Consider the following 26,795-nt stretch of genomic DNA (forward strand, 5'->3'; position numbering starts at 1 on the left):
GAGGGAGTGAGGGGGAGGGAGAGAGAAAGAAATGCTATCAACTGGTGGGGTGAGAATCCAAAATTAGCAGGTGTAATTATAGAAATAAAATAGACTGCTGAAGGGCAATGTCAAGAAACTCTCCTTCACATAAAGGGTGGTGAGAATCATATCTGTTCCTAGAAGTAAGATGTTTCCTTTCCTTTGGATGCTAGTCCTTTGATCAACATCTTTGACATTTTAAGATTTAAAAAAATATAACAATAAAATAACAGTAACAATAAAATTATGAGAAGTTGTACATTTCCTGGAACAATGTGATGTTTTTGAATACACTTCTTGTGTAGTTGTTTCACTTCTTTATATAAAAAAACAAGTTTTTCAAGCAACTAGTAATTATTTTGATGAATGATTTTGCAAATCCATAAGAAAAACACATTTGCTCAGAATGGATCATAATCTGACTCATTTATTTGTAATGAGTTTTCTTTTACACATATTAGCATTTATAGGGTTGAAATGTAGGGTACTGAGAGAAAAAAAAGGACCAACATTGAGGTGGATTCTATTCTGCAAAACAGCTTATTGCAGGAGACTCATCATTCCTAATCATTTGAATATAATGGGGAAAAGCCAACTAGATCCTTTTGTGTTGTTGATTATGATGGTAAATGAATCACTCAAGCAAGCAGCATTTTGAAAAACAATTAAAAGATTTCATTCCAGTCTCATTTGGTGTCTTTGTCCTGGGTAAAACAAGAGAATAGAGCACATCTCAGAATATCCCTCAACTGTACCACTGTTCTTCACCGAATAATGCTCTCACTGGGCACTGGAAATTACTGATGAACTGGATGGTGTTGATGAAAAATTATCTTCACTTCTCTGTATTGGAGTCCAGAGAGAACAACAATGGCAAATGTATTGGTGAGAATACGTTTTTCCGTTTGTTCAGCTGAAGTTTCTTGCTTTTGGCTTACATTTTGCCAAAGTAGTAACTGTTTCTGAATGTTGTGTGATTATAACTTAAGGCCAATTTATACTTGTGCGTCAAATCGACACCGTAGGTACAGCGTAGCTGTGTACCCTACATCATACCCTACGCCGTACCCTACCCCGTAGCCTGACGCGCACCTCCCCAAAAATGTAACTACGCGTCGCGGCAATGCAGACCGCAACAACTGTGATTGGTTCACTTGGTAGCATCACATTTCCTCCTACGCTGCAATAGCTTCCCATTGGGCCACTGAAGGGCAGGGAAGGAACTCTGGCTGCAATGCTTTCCATAAAGCTTTATAGACCTCCGAAATTATGGAGGACTCTGTGCTTGATGCCAGTTTGTAGCTAGCTGCTACAGCCTGTTGACTTCCACCTGAAGCTAAAACTCAAATGGTGATTGCCAGTCTCTGAGTATACTGTGTGTACACTGATGCAAAATAAATGGTTGGAGACGATGAACCAAATCGTCAAAACTACCTGCTGACATCCGAAAATATTTGAAATGCATTTCCTCGTCCATGTCTCTCAGTGGCCGGACGAGCACAGAAAATTCACCCTCTTTCAGTTTCAGCTGCCATTGTTTGAAGTTTGAGTTTCTTCATGTTGAGTTTCAACACAAAGAAACTCAACACAATGGCATAGAAACCCCACCGCCAACTAGCATTTTGGTGGTGAATTGCAGAGTGACGCAGACACACCAAGGCACAAGTATAAATGCTCACAACGGTGTAGTCCACTTGCGTAGGCTACGGCGTAAGCTAGTACGCACAAGTATAAATCAGCCTTAACAATGCACTTTAACCAGCAGATACTTAGAACAGATAACCCATGAATTGTGTGGGCTTTCACAAGTCACCAATTTGTACAGTTTAGCTTTGCAAAATACATTTTATCCTTACTTTCTTAGCAACTTGAGTGAATTTGCCGAACTGCACACACACTACCTTCAATATCTGCTACATATTTATCAAGTAATCAGTGTATCAGCAGACACTAACAATTCAATTGCTAATGATAACCAAAGAATGTCTCTGCCCCAAAAAGAAAATAATAGTGGAGAATTTTAGCCATCAAATGTTAAATTGTTGCTCAATTGTCTAGTTTAAGATGGCACTGGTGAAACACAGTGATACCTTACTGGCAGCAAACAAAACTAGTAACTGAAACAGGACCTAGTGCTTTCCCTGCGTATATGACAAATAAACTCTTCTCAGGCTTAGAGGTGGGTAGAGATTTTGATTTTAACCAACGTTTCCATGACAAACTCTGTTATCTTCTTCAGGGATGATGCTTGGGCATGTCTAGTCGGATGGTATTTATACCCCCATATTCCATCCCTCCTGATTAGTTAGGCCTCATCCAATCAGATTTCTGCTCTCCCTCCTTGCTTACAATCAAATTCCAGTTCTTACTGAGAGCGAGACTTTCATCTTTGTTAAGTATTTTTTTCCTCAATTTTTATTTGAATTGATTCCTTTACCCAAAAGCCATTGGTGTGGTACAGTAATTTTGTGTTGAAGTCAATCCTATGGCCATTGCAAATGCAGTGTTCTGCTACTGCCAATTTCTCCAGGTAACCCAAATGGATACACCTCCAATGCTCCTTGATGCGTGTTTCCACTGTGTCCCCCATCTTGGCAATATACGTTACTCCGCGTTCACAGGGATCCTGTAAACACCAGCCAACCTGAGTCCCAGTTCATCTTTGACTTGCATAGGCCATGACTTCAGCTTTCTTATGGGTTTGTGGATAGCATTAATCCAGCATTTCTTCAGGATACCGGCGATCCTTCCAGAAACTGTGGAAATATAGGGAAAACAGGTGGTAGCAATGGGTTCCTCCTCTTTGTTAGGTTTCCTGGTTTCTCTGTCAGCTGTTTTAAGAACCCGATTGATTTCCTTCACCTTGTAGCAATTCTGTAGGTGCATCATGTGCAATCAACTTATTTCCTTGGGGAGACTCTCTGGGTCTGAAATAGTTTTCATATGGTTAATTAAAGTAGAAAGAACTGCTCTACATTGGGAGGGCATGATGGGGGCCGTTATTGTTGAGGTACAAGTCCGTGTGAGTGAGTTTCCGATAGATGCCACATCCAAGGCCATCGTCAGGTTTGCATTGTAGTAGAACATCCAGGAACATGAGGGAACCATTCTTCTCCATCTCCATCATAAATTGAATATCTGGATGTATACTGTTCAGATGGTCGTAGAACTGTTGGAGTATCTGGAGTCCATGAGGCCTCACTACCAAAGTTGTCATCAACACTTCTGAAGCAGTATTTGGGGCATATGGGCAATAAACTCAAGAGCCCTCTCCTCAAAGTTCTCCATATAGAAATTAGCAATACTCGACAAGAAGAATGATCCTATGGGAACTCCGTCTGATTGTTCATTGTAACTTCCCTTACAGAGCAAGTAAGTCAATGTAAGAGTGTGTTCTAAAAAGGTTATCAGATTGCAGAAGGACAAAGCTGACCTTAATGGGAACTCTCATGAATGGTCAGTTTCGAAGTGGTGTCACTGTTCATGAGAGTTGCCAGGTTGGAAAAGTCAGCTACAGGCCAAATCAAGGTGGCTGGGCCCGGGCCCAAGAGCGTATCGAAGTGGCAGAGCCTGGTCCAAGAGTGAGGAACAAACCTACAACTGGCCAAGTTAAGTGACAGAACAGATTGAAAAGGTCAGGTGTTGGTGCTAGGGGTGAGGGACAGGCCAGTGTTCAGCTCGCTGCTCAGTGAGGTTTACTTGTCTCTGCGCAGAACTGAGGCTGTGGTCTGAAACTACCAGGCTCCGGGATTGGCTGCAGTGATGACTGGCTTCATGGTTGTGAACGTAGTTTTGTTCCGACATGCAGAAAGCCTCTTTGTTGAGAAAACAGCAAGACTAACTATTCAAAAAGGTGTGGCAGACCTTCCTGGCTGCCAATCCATATTCTTTCTTCAGGTCAAATTCAGCAGAAAGTGCAAGCCATGTATTTGCTAAGGAAGAGCCAGCTCAAAGTTAAAAAGAAACAAGAATTTGCAGATGCTACAGTCTGGGGAAACAAACAAGATGCTGGAGGAACTCGAGATCAAGTGGTTAATTAGGTTGGCTATTTCCCCTCCACAATCTGACTCCTGATGCAGGGTCTCAAATCAAAATGTCAACAATCATACTTCCTAACCCACTGAATTCCTCCAGCAGTTTGTTTTTTTGCTTCAACTCAAAGTTAGGGAAACTGACTTCTTGACAAACTTGCTCCCTTTGAGGCTGAAGCATATACTGTAAACCACCATGATAAATCCTGATATCAGAGGTTGATGACGAAACTAAAATTCCTCTGAGTCCATGGCAGAACAAGAATGGATCAAAAGTGCTTCAAAGCAGCCTTTGAAATAGATCTTGTAACAAAAGAGGGAGAGAGAAGAAAGAGAAGTGTGATGAAAGGAGAACAAAGGCCAACCAGGTCCCCTTCTTTCATATCCACTCATGGATCAAGTAAGCCATTTGTAGAATTCTTTGAGACAAGCACATCAACCTATGGTACATCATCTGATATGATTCATTAACAGAAGGCAGTGAATGGACAGGATCATTTCAGAGAAAAGACAGTGGTGACACTGATATGGCCATTCTCAGTCTTGAAAGTACATTATAAAAGAGCATTTAGAGACAAGTGAAAGAGCACTGTACACTGAGAACCTACAACATGCTTAAAGAACTGTATATTGTTTCAGTCATTGGCCTTCAGAAAGAATGAATTCACAGTTTAAGTGCAGAGCCTGTCAAGGTTGAATCTAATGAATCACTTCCTGAGGTAAAATCACAGAAGTTCCAGTGTACAAGGGAAGAGGTTGCACCAGTGAGTGTGAGGAGAAAATTAGTTATTAAATATAAAATACCAAATTTGTACTGATAAAGAAGTTGGAACATTACCTAAAACATCGCAGGATTATAAAATAGTAAAATAACTGAAAACAGAATTAATAATAAAATCACTTCTGAAGAAGCAGCAAACATTTGCAAGAAGTCAACTGAAATGGCTGGATCAAGGACACACAGAAAAGTCCGAATGCAGCTGTGCTCCAATCTGGGTATGTCTAAACACTCAAAGGATGACTGCTCTCACTTTCAGCAGATCAGGAATCTAACAGAAGTTTCCTTGATATTAACAGATGCTCCTTCACATGCTTAAATTGTTAAACTACCTGCTGAAACTGTTAGCTTGTATTTTGACATGCTGTTTTACAGGGCCTAAAACCTGCATCAAACCAGGGAGTTTCTTTCCGAGCAGGTAAGTGATGATTTCTTTCTCAAACAGAGAGAATGGGTTGGTCATTTGCAAACATGCAGCAGCAGCACCATGGTGTGAGAGTGCAACACTGTCTTTGTGGTGTATACCATAAGAACATAGTTGCACAACACCTTTAATGCTGCAAAATAACAAATAGAAAAAATGATAAATTATTAAAAAAAAGGACTAATTCAATTGTCAGCATCATTACGTTTGAGGATGTGCAGGAGTCTGGTGTTAGAGGAACAAGAATCCCAGAGGGCTAGTGAGCTTGAAGATTACAGAAAACAAGGCAGAAGTGACAACACAGGGTTCTGAGAAAAGTTGTATAGGTTCCAAAATTAGGGAGATGATTAACAGCAAAACAAGATGGGCCAAAGATTATGGTGGGAAATAGAATGATGCAAGCAGCAAGATTGAGGCTGCCTTCCTATTTGTGGGCCAGACAAGAGTGTAAAATGATGAACAAGTGCTTTTTTCATGTTTCAACAACCTAAAACCGGAGAAATGAGCAAAGTAATTGAGCTGCAAACCAGAAGGTAGTGAGAATATATGTATATACATACACCAAACCTCAGCTTGGAGCCACATATACCACCAAGCTCTGGGTTCTTTTGAAGACCCTGACCTGAAGTTACATGGTGACTTCAGACCTTTGCAGGAATGGGATCCGCACTCAGGGTCTCATGACGGGCCGTTATTTGATATACCAAGAACACGACTGAGAAGATTAGCTTTCCTTCGGAGTTTCGGGATTTCGTGGCTCTGGAGGCAGGCAGACTCGAGGTCAGTGCTTCTGCAGGAATCGGTGTGCGTGGGAGACGGAAGATCTAAGGCTGTGTCCCCACAGACCCGAGATCTTTGGGCACAGAGCTTGGAAAAAGCGACACAACGGACTTCTAACATCGCAAATCAGCAAGTTGTTTGTTATGTCTCTCCTCTCGCTGTGAAACGGAGACACCCCCTTTTCCCTTATTATGGAGAAAGAGAGAGCCTGTGGTATTTCGAATTACTGGGTGAACAAGTAGTCTTTGGGATACTGCAAATTTGTGTTTTTATTGATGCTTTGCTGCACACTTGAATGCTCAATGGGGGGGGGGGCGCCAATGCTTTGTTTTGCTGGAGGGGGGACCATTGTTTTGCTGCTGCTTATGCATGGGAGGGAGGAGCTGGGGGGGGGCTTTGAGGTTCTAACATTTAATTGTCATTCATTCTTTGGGGCACTCCTCTGTTTTCATGGATGGCTGCGAAGAAAAAGAATTTCAGGATGTATATTGCATACACATCTCTGATATTAAATGTACCTTTGAAACCTTTGTACTCATCTAGGAACTGGACATTAGCTGAGTAGTCTAACCATTTTGAGTGGGTATAGGCTAGTAAAGATAGCACAGGCATTGGTGGAATGGAGCTGACTGTCATCAGTGGACAAAGCAACCTGAATGGAGGTATAAAATTGGACAGTAGATCTATCCTTAATGTATTATAAGAAAATGAATGATAAATTGGTTAAAAAACAACCATTGACAACAAACAACAATTGAGAATTTGTTTCTTCAATGACTAGAAAGCAACTTTCAGTGGTTTTGGTTGTCCAAACTGAAAGAAAAATTGACATAACCACTCAGTAAAATAACTTGTGGGTACTTGATATTATGATTATTAAACCATCGCTGAATGGAAGCATCTTTCAGTAATTATTGCACTCACCGCTAATTTCCTCAGATTAGTGAGCAACGCATTCTGATCTTCAAAACCAGATGTTTGAATCTTACTCACTGATTTTTCCTTCTCCGCCAACCATTTATCAAATAGACACTGAGAGGAAGAATATTTGCATTAAAACATTGAAGAAGATGAACTAAAATAATCAATCATATCTGTTATTATTTGCCCAGATATCTTAGTGCCTCGTTCTCATATTTTTGTTATGAACACTTAACATGATCAATGTAAATGAAGAAATACAACCATTGTCCAATTAAGCAGTGCGGATGATTCAAGTTTCTACATTTAAGTTGTCACCTGCTAGCTTTCAAGGTACAACCAGCTGCTCAGAAGAGGTGACAAGCAAAGGTGAATCATACTGTTCAGAGGTTTTTATTTGCAGCCTTATAGCTGGAAACTAGAAAACTGATTTTGACAGCTAAGATTAGGAAGCAATGCTAAATAGTTATAAGTTACTTATGGTTTTGTTTATTTGTCCACAATGGAACACTAACAATGTCACAGACAAGAAAAAATGCAGTTTCTCCAAATACCATGAATTTACAACTTATTGGCATTGCTTTGCTATCAGTGTAAAAGCATACAGTATTATAAACTATAACTGTTTAACTTGCTTTTTCTACACACCTTTGAATATCCTTACACCTTTTACAGAAAATAGCTTGTTTTTTTATTTTTGTTTTGAACAGAGGGTAAAATATAAAATAGTTTACAATTAGCCAGCATTGACACTACACCCAGCTAAAAGATCTCAAAATAGTTCCATCTTCATTAAGGTCACCTGCCTATACACCAAGGTAGCACAAAATTCACTCAGATGCATGACCAGATCATCTGTTGAAATACATGGACTTGGAATTCTGGCCAGGATGACCATAGATTCCCATTCATCGTCACGTTGTGTCACAAGGATCTCTAATATTAGTCAATATCATTCTAAAATAGATATTGATTTCACTATTCTATGTTATAATCTACTCAGTAATCCTTCAAATCTCCTTCCACCAACCTGTATTTCTGTTAGAATCACCTGGAAGGAAACAAATAGTTTTAAGAATTCCTTGGATGCACTGAGGTACATTTGGGAAAGGAGAATAAATGAGCAACGAATATAAATAACAATACCAAAGCAACACACTCAACATGCCGGACAAACTCAGCGGGTCAGGCAGCATCTATGGAGAACAGTAAGCAGTTGACATTTCGGGCCAAGATCCTTCTGAGGAGGAAGGGGGAAGATGCCTGAATAAAAAGGTAGCGGGAGGGGAAAGATGCTAGCTGGAAGGTGATTCGTGAAGCCAGGTAGGTGGGAAAGGTCAAGGGTTAGAGAGGAAGGAATCTGATAGGAGGGGAGAGTGGACAGTAGGAGAAAGGGAAGGAGGAGACGACCCAGGAGCAATTGCTGAATTATGGCTGGCTAGTGGTAGACCCAAATATAAAGATCAAATGGAATCATTCTGAAATACCAGTAATCCACTTCAGGATGAACGGAATTATATGTGATAAAGGTAATTGGTGGTGAGATACCTGTTCCTCAGTGAAATACTGCCATTTAAAAAGGATCTCTTGCAATAGGACCCAGCGTTCCTCAGTCCATTTACAAATGGCCGCCCATCTCTCTCCAAGAATCTGCAACACAAAAAAATTAAAACAAGATTTTGTTTACAGAAGGCTGACTCCACAGTTTCAAATTATTCCCACTTAAAACATCACTTTTCTTCAATTTTGTTCTGGTATTCTATAGGGATTCCCAATTTTGGCAGCAGTTTAGGGATGGAAGACACTCTGTCTTGATCAAGATTACAGTACAGGAAAACCTAATCTGACCCAGCAAACCATGCATTGCTTACAAGAACTTCTTTGATGTCACCTTTATCAGTTTATTGTTATCCAACAAAATTTTGTCTCTCATGTACTCTCATGGCTTATGCTTATAAGTTACCTCAACCAGTTTCTTTGATCAAAACAGGCTAGCATTTTCTGGTTAAAGTACTTCCTTATTATTTGATTCCTTGGTGACCATCTGATATTGAGAGTTTTGTAATTTCAATCTTCCTCACAAGTCAAAACATTTTTCTCTGTGTCTGTCATTCAAAATCTTCCACTTCATTTCCTCTTTCTGGTTAAAGTTCAACCCTTTCCTTCCTCCTAAGACAAAGGAGACCCTCATCATTTATCTCTTCATCATAGGTTCATCTTGCATTTCTGGTACTGTCCTTACAAATTATTTCTGCATTTACTCTGAAGTTTCTGCATCCTTTTCATAAAATAGCAACCAAAGCAGTACATCGTGCTTAGAGCTGAGCAATCATGTTTCACATCTACTTTCCTTTATGATTTCACCCCCTTTTGAAATCAACCTCAGCATTTGGTTGTTTTTATTCAGGGTCATGTTAACTTGTGCACTTGAATCCAAATGCCTTTACTCCTCCACTGTATCTAATGTCTTTAGTTCCAAGATTCATCAATTGCAAACCACCACTCCAATTCAATGCAATCCACAAATTAGTAAAACGTATTTGATATTGCAAGTTAATTGTTCATGTAAATGATGAACAACACTAATTCTATCGTGATCCCACTTCGCGGCTTCTGCTATCGAAGAATCAGCATTTATTCTTTGCTCTCCTGAATTATAATCGGCTACCTATCTAGCCTTCTACTTGTTCTTGTTTCCACATGCTCTGCCTACATTTACAAGTCTTTTTGGTGGCTGCTTTTCCTCAGCATTTGGAAAATCTAAACAACTTTCAATTAGAGCAAGACCCTCAATAAGTTTTTTAAAAATTTCTATTAGAATTATATGGATGAATTCAAGGGCCTTGTTTGACATTACAACAAGACCACCTGCACAATAGAAGAGACTGAAGGAAAGAATTCAGGTTTGGAGCTTTCACTGTCTTCATTTCAAAATGACCTTTTACACACAGTATTTTGGCTGCAAAGACCAGCTGGATGAAATATTGATCACTAGTACAAATCCATAACATAGCAAGTTGGTGATCAGAACAAGGATTGGAAATAGGGTAGGGGATGGGAATAGGACCAAAGAAAATATTAGCCAGAATTAGAAGCTGGACATTAAAGATATAAAAGGAAAGTACTTGAATATAATTTGCCTCCATTAATTGCATCATTATAAATTTCACAACAGATACCACCAATCCAATTTCAAGTGTTCAGAGCCCTTGCCCCAACCCTGTTGGATCAGCGAGAGATATATCCACATGTACAGCACATGACAAAGTACACTGTCACATCTACGCATGTTTCTTTTAATCCTCTCAGTTGTTAATACCTTCAGACCTAAATGGGTGTGTGGTGGTTGGGGGGAGAGAAACAGATTTTGTTTTGATAAAAAGTGTTTTGAAAATAATGTAAAGCTGAATGAAATTCAATTATTCATGTCTGGAAATATTTGTGAGCTTTTAGTTAAACTAAAATCTATTAGAGAAAGGTAATTTCTTGGTACTTCCAGCAAATGCTGAACTCACTTTTTATATTTCATGAGTTTGTATTTTGAAGTTTAGCATCTTAATGTCAAATCAAGTGCTCCATTTTAAAAAAATTACACAGGTAATTGAGTACTGATGCAAATCACCATGACAGTATTTATTTCACTTATGAGATTACATTGCTAACATTGCAATGGTTCAAAGGAGATAGACACAGGCATTTGGGAGCATAGACTCCAGTTTGATGCAAAAATAACTTCCCCACAAAGGTAACAAGTTATGGAAAAGACAAAATAATGCAAATTATAAGGTTGAATTTGATTGAAAGTTGATCCACAAAGGCTTCACATTAACTATATTTGTCATGTTAACGATTAACAAAATAATACATCAGTCTATGATTTCTAACTCAGGGTCACACAAGACAGAAACAGGCCACTTGATCTGACTCGCCCATGCTGACTGAGGTGTTAATCTACATTAATCTCTTTCTTCTGCAATTGATCTGCATCCCTCTATTCCTCGCCTATCCATATATCTTTTGAAATTCATTTTAAAACACTTGTATTGTACCTAATCCTATGACCTCCTCAGGTAGCTTGTTCCATTTATCCACCACCATTTACTAGAAAGGCTTGCTCCTCAGTTCTCCTGCAAACATTGCTCTTCTCACCTTAAACCCATATACCCTAGTTTTAGACTCCCTACTTTTGGAATTGACTGTGACTATCTACCTTATCTGTACACCCCCCATAATTTTATAAACCTTGATAAAGTCACCCCGAGCCTCTTGCTCTCCAGTAAGACCACTACCAGCTTATCCAATCGGTTCTTTACAACTGAAGTCTCTATTCCAGGCAATACCCTGGTGAATTTCTTCTCCATTCTTTCCAGCTCTGCTCCATCTTTTCTACAGTGTAGTGACTAGAACTACACATAATATTCCACATATGGCCTGTCTAATGTCTTGTGCAGCTGCAAGGTCTCAACTGAGAAAGGTGTGGTCAAGAAAAATTCTATCCTTTTTCTGGGAGATGTGGAGAGGCACAGGAAATGACATTGGTTGAAGAGTCAGTTAGAGTTCAGGGAATCTGCAGTTTAAAATAATCAAAGAGAAAATATACAAGGGAAGCACTGGTGTGGAAGATGGATTCATCAAAATAGATGCATTGGAGAAAGAGAACCTGGAAGAACAAAAGGGAGCTCCTACAAAAAAAAACAGGGCGCAGCAGGTATTGTTATAAGCTCTGGGAATCCCTGGTTTAGTCTGAAATTGGCCCTATGCCCTCTCAATGGTCTGCCAGAGGTCATACCTGGACTTCTTATATGATCCTAAATTACCTGCCCTAAATGCCACAGATATAGCCCTCAGCAGGTTATGAGTGTCCTGGTTCAACCAGGGTTTCGGGTTGGGGAAGACTCAAAATGTTTTTGTGGATGCCTATTCAAGCACACATCCCTAGTAAGACAGTGATCACTGTGGTATATTCATCAAGGTCATCTGATAAATTCTTGAACATGTCCAGTCCTGAATTTCCTTATCCAATCTGCCATCCAGCTCTTCTTAATTCCCTTTGCCGATGCTATGCTCTTTAGTCTCTGACTGTGTGCAGGCAGAAGCAGCACAGCCAGGAGGGCGGATTTACCAAAGTGTGGGTGAGGGTTGGAGTGATAGTTATGCTTGATGGTAGTAAAATAGTTGGTTAAGTGTGTTGAGTCCTCTAATATTGCAGGTGATATGTTGATAGTAGTTGGGGCAGAGACTTCTTCAATCTAGCCTCAATAATACCTCAAAGTACTTTGAATCCATTTTTGCATCGACTGAAACCAATTACAGGAGCAAAGTATAAGGAGCAGTACACTCTTAAAAATACCCCCTCATCTCAAGTGAATTCAGCCAAAATAAGATAGTTAGCCAGATTCCTTCATCTGATTGGTAGCCAGTGAACATGCTGAAAAATGCACGTGTCTATACAAGTTAGTTTCCAGGGCTACCACCACCTCACTCTCAAAAATCTGCCTAAATCATCACTCCAGCTCATGTTGAAACTCAGTGCTGAAAAGCTCAATCTGTGTACAAATTCACAGAAATTGGTGCGTTCAACTGCTGGAAGTCCATCTTGCAAAGATGTTCAGTTTCAACAGCAAGTAAAGCATACAATGTGCATGCATAAGTACATGGGTCTGAAGTAGTGTGTCAATGACAGACTGTTAACGCAAAATAATCCTGAATCTTAATTTCTAAAATAAGATCCCTTCTCACCAAGTGAATACAAAGCAGGGAGAGTTAGAGATAGTGGTACCTTGAATAGAAACCATTATAACGTCTTGCATTGAATACGGTCATCATTTTTGCTTTAAGCAACACCAACATGAATCAATGGTGAATCCATTTAGATATGACGCAGTTTCAGCAGATAACTATCTGCACTGTCTGCTTCTGATATTAAGCTGTACAAACTAAAACCTCTTCTGGTTCAATCCCACCACTGCATGCACAGCAGCATCAGCAGTTCACAGACGCTCAACACTTAGTAAAATTGACCTGTCAGCTTTTCACAGAAAAGAAAAGCCAAGACATTTTCAAAGTCACCTCAGAATATCCCAGCGATCCTTCTGTGAACGTATATAATTACATCTGTCCCATGCAGGTTTACAATTGGCACTGAGTGGCAGCTGGGGATATGAAAAACATTTCTCCATGCTGACCTCGTACATGCCAACTGATAGGTCTTCACACCAAGAGATGACACATTCAGAGGTACCTTGGCACTTGCTTCATACATTCAGTGGCAAACTCAAAAGGAATGGCATTCAAGTACTATTAAGCCTTCTGGGAGATATTCTGCAGAGGCTAATCAAGTGCAGTTACACTGTGACTACTAATGAATGCAGAATAATTCATGGGGAGATAAACCACAGAGATTGAAGAAAATTATGGAGTTATGTTAAATGTCCCGTCCCAATTAGAAATTGTGCCGCAGCTGCTCATGTACAGTTGTAGAGAGTTTAATGTCATGAAGGTTCTCTCTAATTATGCCTGAGACAGCAGGATTGTCATCTGAGGAGCAATCGAGTCAACCATGCCTGCATTCACAAGAGTTTAGAAAAATGAGAGGTAACATTATTGAATTGTACAAAATTCTAACACGCCTTGAATGCAGGGATTCAAGAATTATGGATTGTAGTCCCAGAATATGGAACAAGATATTTATGACTGGTACAAGGGTAAATTTCTTGACAGAAAGGGAACTGAACCTGGGATTTCTCCACCGGAATAGGCCGAGAAGTAAACTTTGAGGTGATAATTACTTGCTACTTGAAATGACACAGAAAGAAAATGTTCAACCAATGCTCGTTCCCAAGACAGCACTCTCACCCAGTGCGTCTCCCTCTCCCTGTTGCTCTGCAACCTATTATTATGGTGTAATAATAACAGAGTTGTTGTGATGGGAGATTTTAATTTCCCAAATAACGATTGGCATCTCCCTAGAGCAAGGGGTTCAGATGGGTTGGAGTTTGTTAGGTGTATTCAGGAAGGTTTCTTGACACAATATGTAGATAAGCCTACAAGAGGAGAGACTGTACTTGATTTGGTATTGGGAAATGAACCTGGTCAGGTGTCAGATCTCTCAGTGGGAGAGCATTTTGGAGATAGTGATCATAATTCTATTTCCTTTAAAATAGCATTGGAGAGAGATAGGAACAGACAAGTTAGAAGAGTGTTTAATTGAAGTAAGGAGAATTATGAGGCTATCAGGCAGGAAATTGGAAGCTTAAATTGGGAACAGATGTTCTCAGGGAAAAGTACGGAAGAAATGTGGCAAATGTTCAGGGGATATTTGTGTGGAGTTCTGTATAGGTATGTTCCAATGAGACAGGGAAGTTATGGTAGGGTACAGGAACCGTGGTGTACAAAGGCTTTAATAAATCAAGTCAAGAAAACAAAAGCTTACAAAAGGTTCAGAGAGCTAAGTAATGTTAGAGATTTAGAAGATTATAAGGCTAACAGGAAGGAGCTTAAAAAAGAAATTAGGAGAGCCAGAAGGGGCCATGAGAAGGCCTTGGCGGGCAGGATTAAGGAAAACCCCAAGACATTCTACAAGTATGTGAAGAGCAAGAGGAGAAGACATGAAAGAATAGGACCTATTATTAAGTGTGACAGTGGGAAAGTGTGTATGGAACCGGAGGAAATAGCAGAGATACTTAATAAATACTTCCTTTGGTATTCACTCTGGAAAAGGATCTTGGTGATTGTAGTGCTGACTTGCAGCAGACTGAAAAGTTTGAGCATGTAGATATTAAGAAAGAGGATGTGTTGGAGCTTTTGGAAAGCATCAAGTTGGTTAAGTTGCCGGGACCGCATGAGATGTACCCCAGGCTACTGTGGGAGGCGAGGCAGGAGATTGCTGAGCCTCTGGCAATGATCTTTGAATCATCAATGGGGACAGGAGAGGTTCCGAGGAATTGGAGGGTTGCGGATGTTGTATCTTTATTCAAGGAAGGGAGTAGAAATAGCCCAGGAAATTATAGACCAGTGAGTCTTACTTCAGTGGTTGGTAAGTTGATGGAGAACATCCTGAGAGGCAGGATTTATAAACATTTGGAGAGGTATAATATGATTAGGAATAGTCAGCATGGCTTTGTCAAGAGCAGGTTGTGCCTTACGAGCCTGATTGAATTTTTTGAGGATGTGACTAAACACATTGATGAAGGAAGAGCAGTAGTGTATATGGATTTCAGCAAGACATTTCATAAGGTATCCCATGCAAGGCTTATTGATAAAGTAAGGAGGCATGGGATCCAAGGGGACATTGCTTTGTAAATCCAGAACTGGCTTGCCCACAGAAGGCAAAGAGTGTTTGTAGACGGGTCATATCCTTCATGGAGGTCAGTGACCAGTGATCTGTTCTGTTCTGTGTAAAAATCTTCGTGATTTTTATAAATGACCTGGATGAGGAAGTGGAGGGATGGGTTAGTAAATTTGCTGATGACACAAGGTTGGAGGTGTTGTGGATAGTGTGGAGGGCTGTCAGAGGTTACAGCGGGACACTGATAGGATGCAAAACTGGGCTGAGAAGTGGTAGATGGAGTTCAACCCAGATAAGTGTGAGGTGGTTCATTTTGGTAGGTCAAATATGATAGCAAAATATAGTATTAATGGTAAGACTCTTGGCAGTGTGGAGGATCAGAGGGATCTTGGGGTCAGAGTCCACAGGACGTTCAAAGCAGCTGTGCAGGTTAACTCTGGTTAAGAAGGCATACAGTGTACTGGCTTTCATTAATCGTGAAATTGAATTTAGGAGCCGAAAGGTAATGTTGCAGCTATATAGGACCCTGGTCAGACCCCACTTGCAGTACCGTGCTCAGTCTGGTTGCCTCACTACAAAAAGGATAAAGAAGCCATAGAAAGGGTGCAGAGAAGCCTTACAAGGATGTTGCCTGGATTTGGGAGCATGCCATATGAAAACAGGTTGAGTGAACTCGGCCTTTTCTCCTTGGAGCGACGGAGGATGAGAGATGACCTGATAGAGGCGTATAAGATGATGAGAGTCACTGATCGCGTGGATAGTCAGAGGCTTTTTCCCAGGGCTGAAATGGTTGCCACAAGAGGACACAAGTTTAAGGTGCTGAGGAGTAGGTACAGAGGAGATGTCAGGGGTAAGTTTTTTACTCAGAGAGTGGTGAGAGCGTAGAATAGGCTGCCGGCGACGGTGGTGGAGGCAGATACGACAGGGTCTTTTAAGAGACTTTTGGATAGGTACATGGAGCTTAGAGAAATAGAGGGCTATGTGTAAGCCTAGTAATTTCTAAGGTAGGGACACGTTCGTCACAGCTTTGAGGGCCGAAGGGCCTGTATTATGCTGTAGGTTTTCTATATTTCTATGTTTCTAGATGTCCATCAACCCCTCTTTGATCATTTTACAGCAACTAAACAACTAGTAGGACATCATCGGGATTCAGGAATCAACTAGATAACCTAGCAGTGTACAGGAAAAACATATAAACCCCACACAGTCAGCAGCAGAGGTCAGGCTTGAAATCGCAGTCCCTGCATGTGAGACAACACTAAGTGCTGCACTACTGTGTTGCCAAGACAAAAGGCACCAAGAGTTATGAGCAGTGAGTGAGAATATGGTACTGGATAAAGGATCGGCTGTAATCAATTTGAATGGAGGAGAAGACTCAACGGACCTATTTCAATGAACATTAGTGGTCTTGGGAGAGCAGTGTAAGAAGCCAATCTTTCATCTTGAAACTGCCTCCATGGGGTCACTGCACAGGATTCTGTATGATGCTCACATACACTGCACATAACTTTCTTGAACATGCTAATGGGCTTCTATCCACAAAAAGTTATCATAATATTTTGAATCAATGATGCTTATTGCCCCCATGTGTTGATCCAAGCAAATTCCAAACGTGACTCTTGTACTGCTCAACATTTACTTGTCTGAGTAGCCAAAGGGATAACACAAACCTGGTCTTTGACATACAAGCAAGATCACATTACTTTTATGTACTCTGATGTGCAAAAATCTGATAGCCCAAATGATGGACTTCACATTGAAATGAGATTGACAGCAACTCTAGAAAAATACAAATGACAAAACATGAGTAACACTTTTCATGAATAAAATCCTGTGTGTTTTGAAACATCTCTGACAAGAGCACAAAGCTGAAAGAAAACAACACAAACTTATTCTAAACAGATGGCCACCTATAAAAGTTGAATTTTGAATCAGAGCTCACACTACTTTTATTCTGGATCACTGCACACTCCGACAGCCATCATAGAACATGGATGAGAAAAATCCTTTTAAATTTGGATCATTGAACAAATCAGGTGGCTACCTCGGCTTAACTCTAATCAATCAGATTTCTGAGTTCAAAAAGCCGGAGATTTTCAAAGACCACCATGCAAATGTAGAACAAAGTGAGGTTTTACATAATTATAAAATGGCACTGGGTTCAGGGAAGCCCTCTTACATTCCTTTTATGTCTTTCTGTAACCATTCTAGTCTCATTCTGCATGCACCTTGAACATGATGTGGAATATGATCTTTCATGCCTAAAATATACATTTTACCTCACAATGCTAATCCCACTCCAGGATACTCATAATGAGAAAAATGAGGGAAATTAAATATGTCGTCAAAAAGATATTGTCAAGATTCAAAATGGTGACTTCATCAATCAACTGGGCATTGCTCTGAAGTTTGGTCTTTGAAGGTTCGTCCACAGACATGATGAACAACGAGCAACCAGTATGTATGCTGGGGGTAATTCAAATGGGCAGAATGCACAATGGGAGATGCATTCAATCGCTGAGTCATTTGGAACTTGGGTGTTCTAATGGAAGACATTTGATAACTGACAATGTGATAGCAAAAGATTTATATCGTCAGCGAAGATTGTGGAAAACAGTACCAGCATCCAAACAGTTCTAAAAAATACAACATAGAGTTCCATTTTGAGGTCAGAAGCCAATTATTTATCTTATTTAGTTATATATTTTCATAGATTAACCTTGTGTTGTTGATAATCTCATTTTCAGTAATTTGCAACCCACTTCGATTAAATTTTTGGTGCTTTAAAGGCAGAGTCAGAAAAGAGTAAAAAAAGGGCAAACTGCCATGATAGGATCCCACTACAATCTCAAAGGGTGATGGTCACGACAATGGTGGGCAGAATAAGCTTCAAAAGTGTATAACCTCTGTTCTCCATACATTAAGAACTAAATTTAGAAATAGCTTAGGATACACCAAGGACAATTTAAATACTTGTTTCTGCATCAGCAAGGCTTTTGAGTTCTAGTTTTCAAAGAAAATCAGAATTGTTAACGAATTGTGATCGTGACAACCCTAGAATCACTGGTGCTGGAAAATTGAACGTGATGGCATTCAATTATTCGAAATAGGTAGCTATGGTAACTCTTCAGCAGTCATGGGCTGACCTTGGCTGTTGTCATTGATTATTGCTCACTTTCTACCTTTGTTTACAATCAAGAAGAGCTACTTGAATGAGAGTAAATTTCAGGCAGAACTGGCTTTAAAAAGTGTTGGCATAAATAATTGCAAAATAAACAAATAAAAGTGCTTCCTATTCCTTACTGGTGACACTTATGTCTCATTTTTTTAACCTTTCTGCCTGATGAAAAGGAAAATTCAACTGATTCAACAAAACACACCTAATCAGGAGGCAGGTATAACAATGATCCCCTTCATTCTTAATGTCTGCAATCAACATTAAACTCCTCAGACAACATTAGCAAAGAAATTTCAGTCAGACCTTAAAACATTGATAGAAAGTTATGGCAATATGTTTGAAAGCAGCTCCATTGACACAGCAGGGTGCACGGGACAATTCATGTCAGATGACACTGCACACCAAAATTAGTCCCATATGCTGCTCTAGATAGATAGATAGATACTTTATTGATACCAAAGGAAATTACAGCTCACAGAAGCATTACAAGTCACAGGTGTACAAATATTAAAAGAGAAGAAAGAATAAAAAATAAGTTACCACAAACAGTTTAAAAGGAGGGGTCATCACTTCCCCAGCTATAGGTTGACTCATTATACAGCCCAATGGCTGAGGGTAAGAATGACCTCATATGGCGCTCTTTGAAGCAGCACAGCTGTCTTCGTCTATTACTAAAAGTGCTCCTCTGTTCAGCCAAGGTAGGATGCAGAGAGTGAGAAACATTGTCCAGAATTGCCAGGATTTTCCGTAGTGTCCTTTGCCCTACCACAGCCTCCAGTGTGTCCAGTTTGACTCCTGTAATAGATGCCATTGCCCCAGCACACTACCACATAGAAGATTATACTGGCAACAACAGACTGGCAGAACATGTGAAGGAAAGGCCTGCATACCTCAAAGGACTACAGTCTCCACAGGAAGAAGAAACATAGAAACCCGACAGCACAATACAGGCCCTTTGGCCCACAATGTTGTGCCAAACATGTACATACTTTAGCAATTACCTAGGGTTACCCATAGCCCTCTTTTTTTCTAAGCTCCATGTACCTATCCAAGAGCCTCTTAAAAGACCCTATCGTATCCGCCTCCACCACCGTTGCCGGTAGTCCATTTCACGCATTCACCACTCTCTGCGTAACAAAATTACCCCGACATCTCCTTTCTACCAACCTCCAAGCACTTTAAAACTGTGCCCTCTCATGTTAGCCATTTCAGCCCTGGGAAAAAGCCTCTGACTATCCACACTATCAAGGCCTCTCATCCTCCGTTGTTCCAAGGAGGAAAGGCCAAGTTCACTCAACCTATTCTCATAAGGCATACTCCCCAATCCAGGCAACATCCTTGTAAATCTCCTCTGCACCATTTCTACAGTTTCCATGTCCTTCCTGTAGTGAGGTGACCAGAACTGAGCACAGTACTCCAAGTGGGGTCTGACCAGGGTCCGATATAGCAGAAACATTACTTCTTGGCTCCTAAACTCAATCCCACGATTGATGAAGGCCAATGCACCATATGCTTTCTTAACCACAGAGTCAACCCGCACAGCAGCTTTAAGTGTCCTATGGACTCGGAACCCAAGATTCCTTTGATCCTCCATACTGCCAAGAGTCTTACCATTAATACTATTTTCTGCCATCATATTTGACCAATCAAAATGAATCACCTCACACTTATCTGGGTTGAACTCCATCAGCCACTTCTCAGCCCAGTTTTGCATCCTATCAATGTCCCACTGTAACCTCTGACAGCCCTCCACACTATCCACAACACCCCCAACCTTTGTGTGATCAGCAAATTTACTAACCCATCCCTCCACTTCCTCATCCAGGTCACTTAGAAAAATCACAAAGAGAAGGGGTCCCAGGACAGATCCCTGAGACACGCCACTGGTCACCGACCTCCATGCAGAATATGACCCGTCCACAATCACTCTTTGCCTTCTGTTTGCAAGCCGATTCTGGATCGACAAAGCAAGGTCCCCTTGGATCCCATGTCTCCTTACTTTATCAATAAGCCTTGCATGGGGTACCTCATTAAATGCCTTGCTGAAATCCATATATACTACATCTACTACTCTACCTTCATCAATCTGTTTAGTCACATCCTCAAAAAATTCAATAAGGCTCGTAAGGCACGACCTGCCTTTGACAGAGCCATGCTGACTATTCCTAATCATATTATGCCTCTCCAAATGTTCATAAATCCTGCTTCTCAGGATCTTCTTCATCAACTTACTAACCACTGAAGTAAGGCTCACTGGTTTATAATTTCCTGCACTATCTCTACGCCATTTCTTGAAGAAGGGAACAACATCTGCAACCCTTCAATCCTCCAGAACATCTCCTGTCCCCACTGATGATGCAAAGATCATTGCCAGTGGCTCAGCAATCTTCTCCCTCGCCTCCCACAGTAGGGGGCATATCTAGTCTGGTCCCGGTAACTTATCGAACGTGATGCTTTCCAGAAACTCCAGCACATCCTCTTCCTTAATATCTATATGCTCAAGCTTTTCAGTCCACTGTAAGTCATCCCTACAATCGCCAAGGTCCTTTTCCATCGTGAATACTGAAGCAAAGTATTAATTAAATACCTCCACTACCTCTTCCGGTTCCATACACATTTTTTCACTGTCACACTTAATTAGTTCTATTCTCTCATGTTTTATCCTCTTGCTGTTCACATACTTGTAGAATGCCTTGGGGTTTTCCTTAATCCTGCTCACCAAGGCCTTCTCATGACCCCAAATGGCTGTCCTAATTTCATTCTTAAGCTCCTTCCTGCTAGCCTTATAATTTTCTAGATCTCTATCATTACCTAGTTTTTTGAACCTTTCGTAAGCTTTTCTTTTCTTCTTGACTAGATTTTCAAGAGTCTTTGCGCACCATGGTTCCTGTACCCAATCATCCTTTCCCTGTCTCATTGGAACATGCCTATGCAGAATACCACGCAAATATCCCCTGAACATTTGCCACATTTCTGCCGTACATTCCCTAAGAACATCTGCTCCCAATTTATGCTTCCAAGCTTCAGCCTGATAGCTTCGTATTTCCCCTTACTCCAACTAAACGTTTTCCTGACTTGTCTGCTCCTATCTCTCTCCAATGCCATGGTAAAGGGAATAGAATAGTGATCACTATCTTCAAAATGCAAAATGTTCTCTCACTGAGAGACCTGACATCTGACCAGGCTCATTTCCCAATACCAGATCAAGTCCAGCCTCTCGTCTTGTAGGTTTATCTACATATTGTGACCTTTCTGAACACACCTAACAAACTCCACCCCATCTAAACCCCTTGAGGTGCCGATCAATATTGGGGAAATTAAAATCTCCCATCACGACAACCCTGTTATTATTGTACCGTTCCGGAATCTGTCTCCATATCTGATCCTCGATGTCCCAGTTACTATTGAGTGGTCTATAAAAAACACCCAGTAGTGTTATTGACCCCCTCCTGTTTCTAACTTCCTCCTACAGAGACTCAGTAGACAACCCCTCCATGACTTGCTCCTTCTCTGCAGCTGTGACACTATCTCTGATCAGTAGTGCCATGTCAGCAACTCTTTTGCCTCCCTCCATGTCCTTCCTGAAACATCTAAAGCCTGGCACTCTAAGTAGCCATTCCTGCCCCTGAGCCATCCAAGTCTCTGTAATGGCCACAACATCATAGCTCCAAGTACTGATCCACACTCTAAGCTCATCTGCTTTGTTCATGATACTCCTTGCATTAATAGACACATCTCAATCCATCAGTCTCAGCACAACCCTCCTCTATCACTTGCCTATCTTCCCTCCCACACTGCCTACAAGCTTCCTCTATTTGTGAGCCAACCGCCCCTTCCTCCGTCTCTTCAGTTTGGTTCCCACCACCCAGCAATTCTAGTTTAAATTCTCCCTAATAGCCTTAGCAAACCTCACCGCCAGAATATTGGTCCCCCTCGGATTCAAGTGCAACTCGTCCTTTTCGTACAGGCCGCACCTGCCCTGAAAGAGCTCCCAATGATCCAGAAATCTGAATCGCTGCGTCCAGCTCCAATCCCTCAGTCACACATTTATCCTCCACCTAACTCTATTCCTATACTCACTGTCACATGGCATAGGCAGTAACCCTGAGATTACTACCCTTGTGGTCCTGCTTCTCAGCTTCTTTCCTAACTCTATGCAGTCTGTTTTCAGGACCTCCTCCCTTTTCCTACCTATGTCGTTGCTACCAATGTGTACCACGACCTCTGGCTGTTCACCTTCCCACTTCAAGATATCATGGACACGATCAGAAACATCCCGGACACTGGCACCTGGGAGGCAAACTACCATCCATATTTCTCTCCTGTGCCCACAGAATCGCAGAGGCAACTGTCACAGATCTGTGTTGGTGCTCCATTCAAGTCTGTCATCCAGGCGCACCCCCAAGTAGCTGTAGCTCCTCACCACATCCACAACCCCACCATCAATATTAACAGGGAGTAGTGCAGGCTTAATCTACCTAAAATCCATCACCATCTCCTTTGTCTTACTGATGATTCAGCTTGCATCATTTGACAATTTTAATGAGTCAAAATGAGAAGAAACTTGACAGACTAGAGTAAATTTGTGAAAACTGACCAGAATGAATGGATCTGACACCACTAACTCATACTGCTACGTGGATCCAGAAAGTCACAATAAATCAAGCAGTCTATTATAACCTGTTTTCACAGACAGAAGAAAGGTATTTTCGAACTGTGTCTCTCCCACTGACTGTAGAGTTGAATGCTGATAAACACTTCAATAGTTCATGACCATCAACATAAGGTCAAAGTAAAGTGTATGCATCGTTGGAATGGCAAACATACAGTACTTGAAGAAGCATCACAAGAACATAGCATCAGATAAGCAATATCCACAAGAAAGACAAATTAAATGTGAATTATACGCAATGTTTACAAGAACGAACTCGATTAGAACAAAATACAAAGTTCCATTTTAGTGAAAAGTGTTCACAGTGATTATAGTGTTGTTATACTGTGATCAGAGTTTTACCAATTGATTGAAGGGAAGTGATTGTTTTTGAACTCAGTGATGAGGCTTCATGCTTCCATACCTTCTGTCCAATGGCAGCTACGTGGCCTGGATGATGGGGCTCTTTGACGATAGATATTGCTTTCTCGAGTCTGTGTCTCCTGTAGATGCTACCAATGGTGGGGAGGGATGTGCTCGTGATATATCAGAAAGAAACCACTACTCTCTACAGCTTCTTACTTTCAGTGCATTCGAATTACCATAGCACACCATGATGCAACAGGTCGGGATACATTCAGAAGTACACCTGAAGGCATTTGCTGGGACCTCTGATGACAGGCAAACTTCAACATCCTTAGACATTCAAGACACTAGTGTTCTTTTCTTATGAATGCATGCATATTTTGGGTCCAGGACAGGTCATCCAATACGTTACCGACCAGGAATTTAAAGCTGCGGCTCTTTTCACTGCCAACACCCAATGTAGTCTGGCTCACATTTGCCCTCCTCCCCCTTCCTGAAGTCAACAATCAACTCATTAGTTTTGCTGATTTTGTCCAGCAGACTGTTGTTGCGGCACCAGTCAATCAAGTGTCCTATCTCACTCTGACTCACTGTCACCTGTGATTTGTTCAACAAATTTGAAGATGGCATCGGAGCTAAGCTTAGAGATGCGATCTTGTACGTGTATAGAGAGTAGAGTGGGTCTAATCACACAGCTTTGAGGTGCATCTCTGTTGGTCATCAGAGAGGAGGAGATGTTCTTACTAAATCTCGCTGATTGAGATCAGCCGATGAGGAAGCTGAGTACCATTGCAGTGAGCGGTACCAAGGTGCAGGTCTTGAAGCTTAAAACTTCTAGACTGAAGTTATCTCGAACTTGATCAAGTTTGGTTTATGAAGAGAGAGAACTTGCTGGGGGCTCTGTGGATTGGCTTGGGGGAAAAAATGAGGGGAAGTTCAGCAGATAAGTTTGTGTGCCCTGGTCAGTGAACTTAATTTTTCTGTGATCTAAACTCTTGACTAAGGGAACAATAGACTTGAGAAACAGCAAAGTACATTCTGATATCTCCATTCTCCTTACCATTCAAAATGCTTGAATGCCACTCTGTTGAAACAAAACCCAAGCATATGCCAAGCTGTACTTTACATAAACATGTAACTGTACAAAAAACATGTAACTTTACATAAACAAGTACTGTATAAAAAATATTTTCTCAGTTAAAATAGTAAAATTATTTACTAAAGACGCTCTCAATTGAAATTAATTTGGGTTATTTCTGGAATTCTCCTAGGGAAGGTCTGGTCCTCTTTGCTCTGACTACTAGTTAATTATTTACAGTGAAATTAGGATACATTTAGCTGCTGGATATTCTTAAACAAATTACAAGTACGTTTCTAAAGGGAATAGTCCTTGCAGGGCTTCTATACTTGAGTTGTAAACGAGCATGTTACAAAATACGACTCCTACTACTGGAATCCTCAAACCCCAAAGATACAGTGTTTAAAAATAAACAACAAAGCATCTTTGACTTGAAATGTTAACATTTTCTTTTTTATATAAATGCTGCTTAACCTGCTTTGCAAAGCAGAAACAACTGCTACCATATGTGGTTGAGGAGGGGGAGAGATTACAAAGAAGGGCTGGAATATGGTTTGGATTGCCTGAAGTGAGAGTTATCTACAAAATCTACAAGAACAATTTGAAATGACTGCTCGAAAATGACCTGAACATGATGTGAAACAGAAGTTTGCCTCCAACTGTCACATGATACAATCTTTATCTGTGTGAAGCTGCAAGGAAAATTAGTGTTCAAAACATGTTTTGTTTTTAGATGAATAGGAAATATTAAATGGCCAACTATTGTATGCTTATGAGCAGAGATTTAGAATTGACGGACAAATACGTCCTGAATGTTTGAGGAGCAACATTCTCGATGGGATTCAGTTTTAAACAAAAATAAAATTCACCAAAATCAAAACCACAAACACTCACTTCCATTTTTCCTCTCAAAAACTGTCAATATTCCATTTTAACTCACAAGGATTCATAAATTAATTTAGTTAATCACTGGTTACCGAGGGATCCCCATGAACTCGTATCGTCAACTGCAATTAATGATTCGTAGAATTTTAACGCACAAGACTCATTCGTTTGGGTTATTACATGAGCATTGGCTCTCTGAGCCTGGCTTCCCATCTCATTACCCTTTTCTCTTTTATATAATAAATCTTCTCCTAAGAAACTGCTTCAAATGTCTCAGAAAGTTTATGAAAAAAATTCAACGATTTGATTACAACATATTAAATATAATCATAGTTTTTATAAATAAACTGATAATTCACACATAATTATCAATTATTTAATGTTATATTATTATCAGTTATTAGGGCGGCATTACCGCTGTGGTTACAGTGCGGGTGACCTGGGTTCAATTCCTGCTGCTGCCTGTAAGGAGTTTGTACGTTCTCCCCGTGACCGTGTAGGTTTCCTCTGGGTGCTCCGGTTTCCTCCCACAGCACAAAGATGTCCCTTTGGTAGGCTAACTGGTCATTGTAAATTGTCCCATGATTAGGCAAGGGTTAAACCAAGAATTGCTGGGTGGCGTGCCTTGAAGGGCTACACTGCATCTCGATAAATAAATAAAACATCCAGAATCACAACCCAAATTTCCAATGACTTCTGTCTTTCGCAAAGCTTGTGTATGGGTTGTAGCCAAGGAAATCCATGGCTCCAATTCCATATTTCATTCGATATTTAAACTCCAACAATTTGATTTCCGTATTGCCATCTTCTTGCTTATATACAACAAATTAACAATCTAAATTCAAGGCCATTTTTGTAGAGAGACTTTGATATCTCTCCATTATATCTGTATCATGAGCAAACTGTGAAGAAGTTATTCGGATTACCCCAATTATGTGCAGAGATGGTTTGATTTCCCATTTGGACGTGGATACATTATCAATGCATAAGCAAACCCTGTTCAGAATTGCCCATTTACAGAATGCTGGTAAAAGGAAGAAGGCCTTGCCTTTGGATCCTGAATGGGCTACATGTTTCACATAGTCTTTGCAACTTTATTGTCACAGGCTTATGTACCCGGGGTACAAAAGCCAGAAAAACTGGCTTTTTACAGCAGCCGCACTGTGCATTACAAACAGGACAAACTTATGTAAACATAAACTTAAGTTAACATTAATTTTGTTTAACTTACACGACTGAATTAACACAATAATACTAGTAGCATTGAAAGATAAAAAATATGGTCCAAGGTAATGTCAGCATTCCACTCTGCTCTCTGCTAAAACCAATTAAAGACCAAAAATGGGTTCTTGAACCATGTGGTGGGTCATAGGAGAGGTAAGTGTGTTGTACTAA

At 40.5% G+C, this 26,795-nt stretch overlaps 1 protein-coding gene across 12 annotated transcripts in view; it reads right to left on the reverse strand.

The window, feature by feature from the left end:
• The window catches only part of dmd (dystrophin), a 1,961,093-nt gene that overhangs the window by 1,235,947 nt on the left and 698,351 nt on the right, over positions 1–26,795 (reverse strand). For all 12 annotated transcript variants that reach the window (XM_072260552.1, XM_072260560.1, XM_072260554.1 and 9 more), the window contains 2 exons: positions 8,504–8,605; positions 6,959–7,066 (listed from right to left, as the gene is read on the reverse strand). In XM_072260552.1, the coding sequence (XP_072116653.1) occupies positions 6,959–7,066; positions 8,504–8,605 (210 nt within the window). The remainder of the gene's footprint in view (positions 1–6,958; positions 7,067–8,503; positions 8,606–26,795) is intronic.

Source organism: Mobula birostris, chromosome 6 (genome assembly GCF_030028105.1).
Source record: "Mobula birostris isolate sMobBir1 chromosome 6, sMobBir1.hap1, whole genome shotgun sequence".
NCBI classification, from domain to species: domain Eukaryota; kingdom Metazoa; phylum Chordata; class Chondrichthyes; order Myliobatiformes; family Myliobatidae; genus Mobula; species Mobula birostris.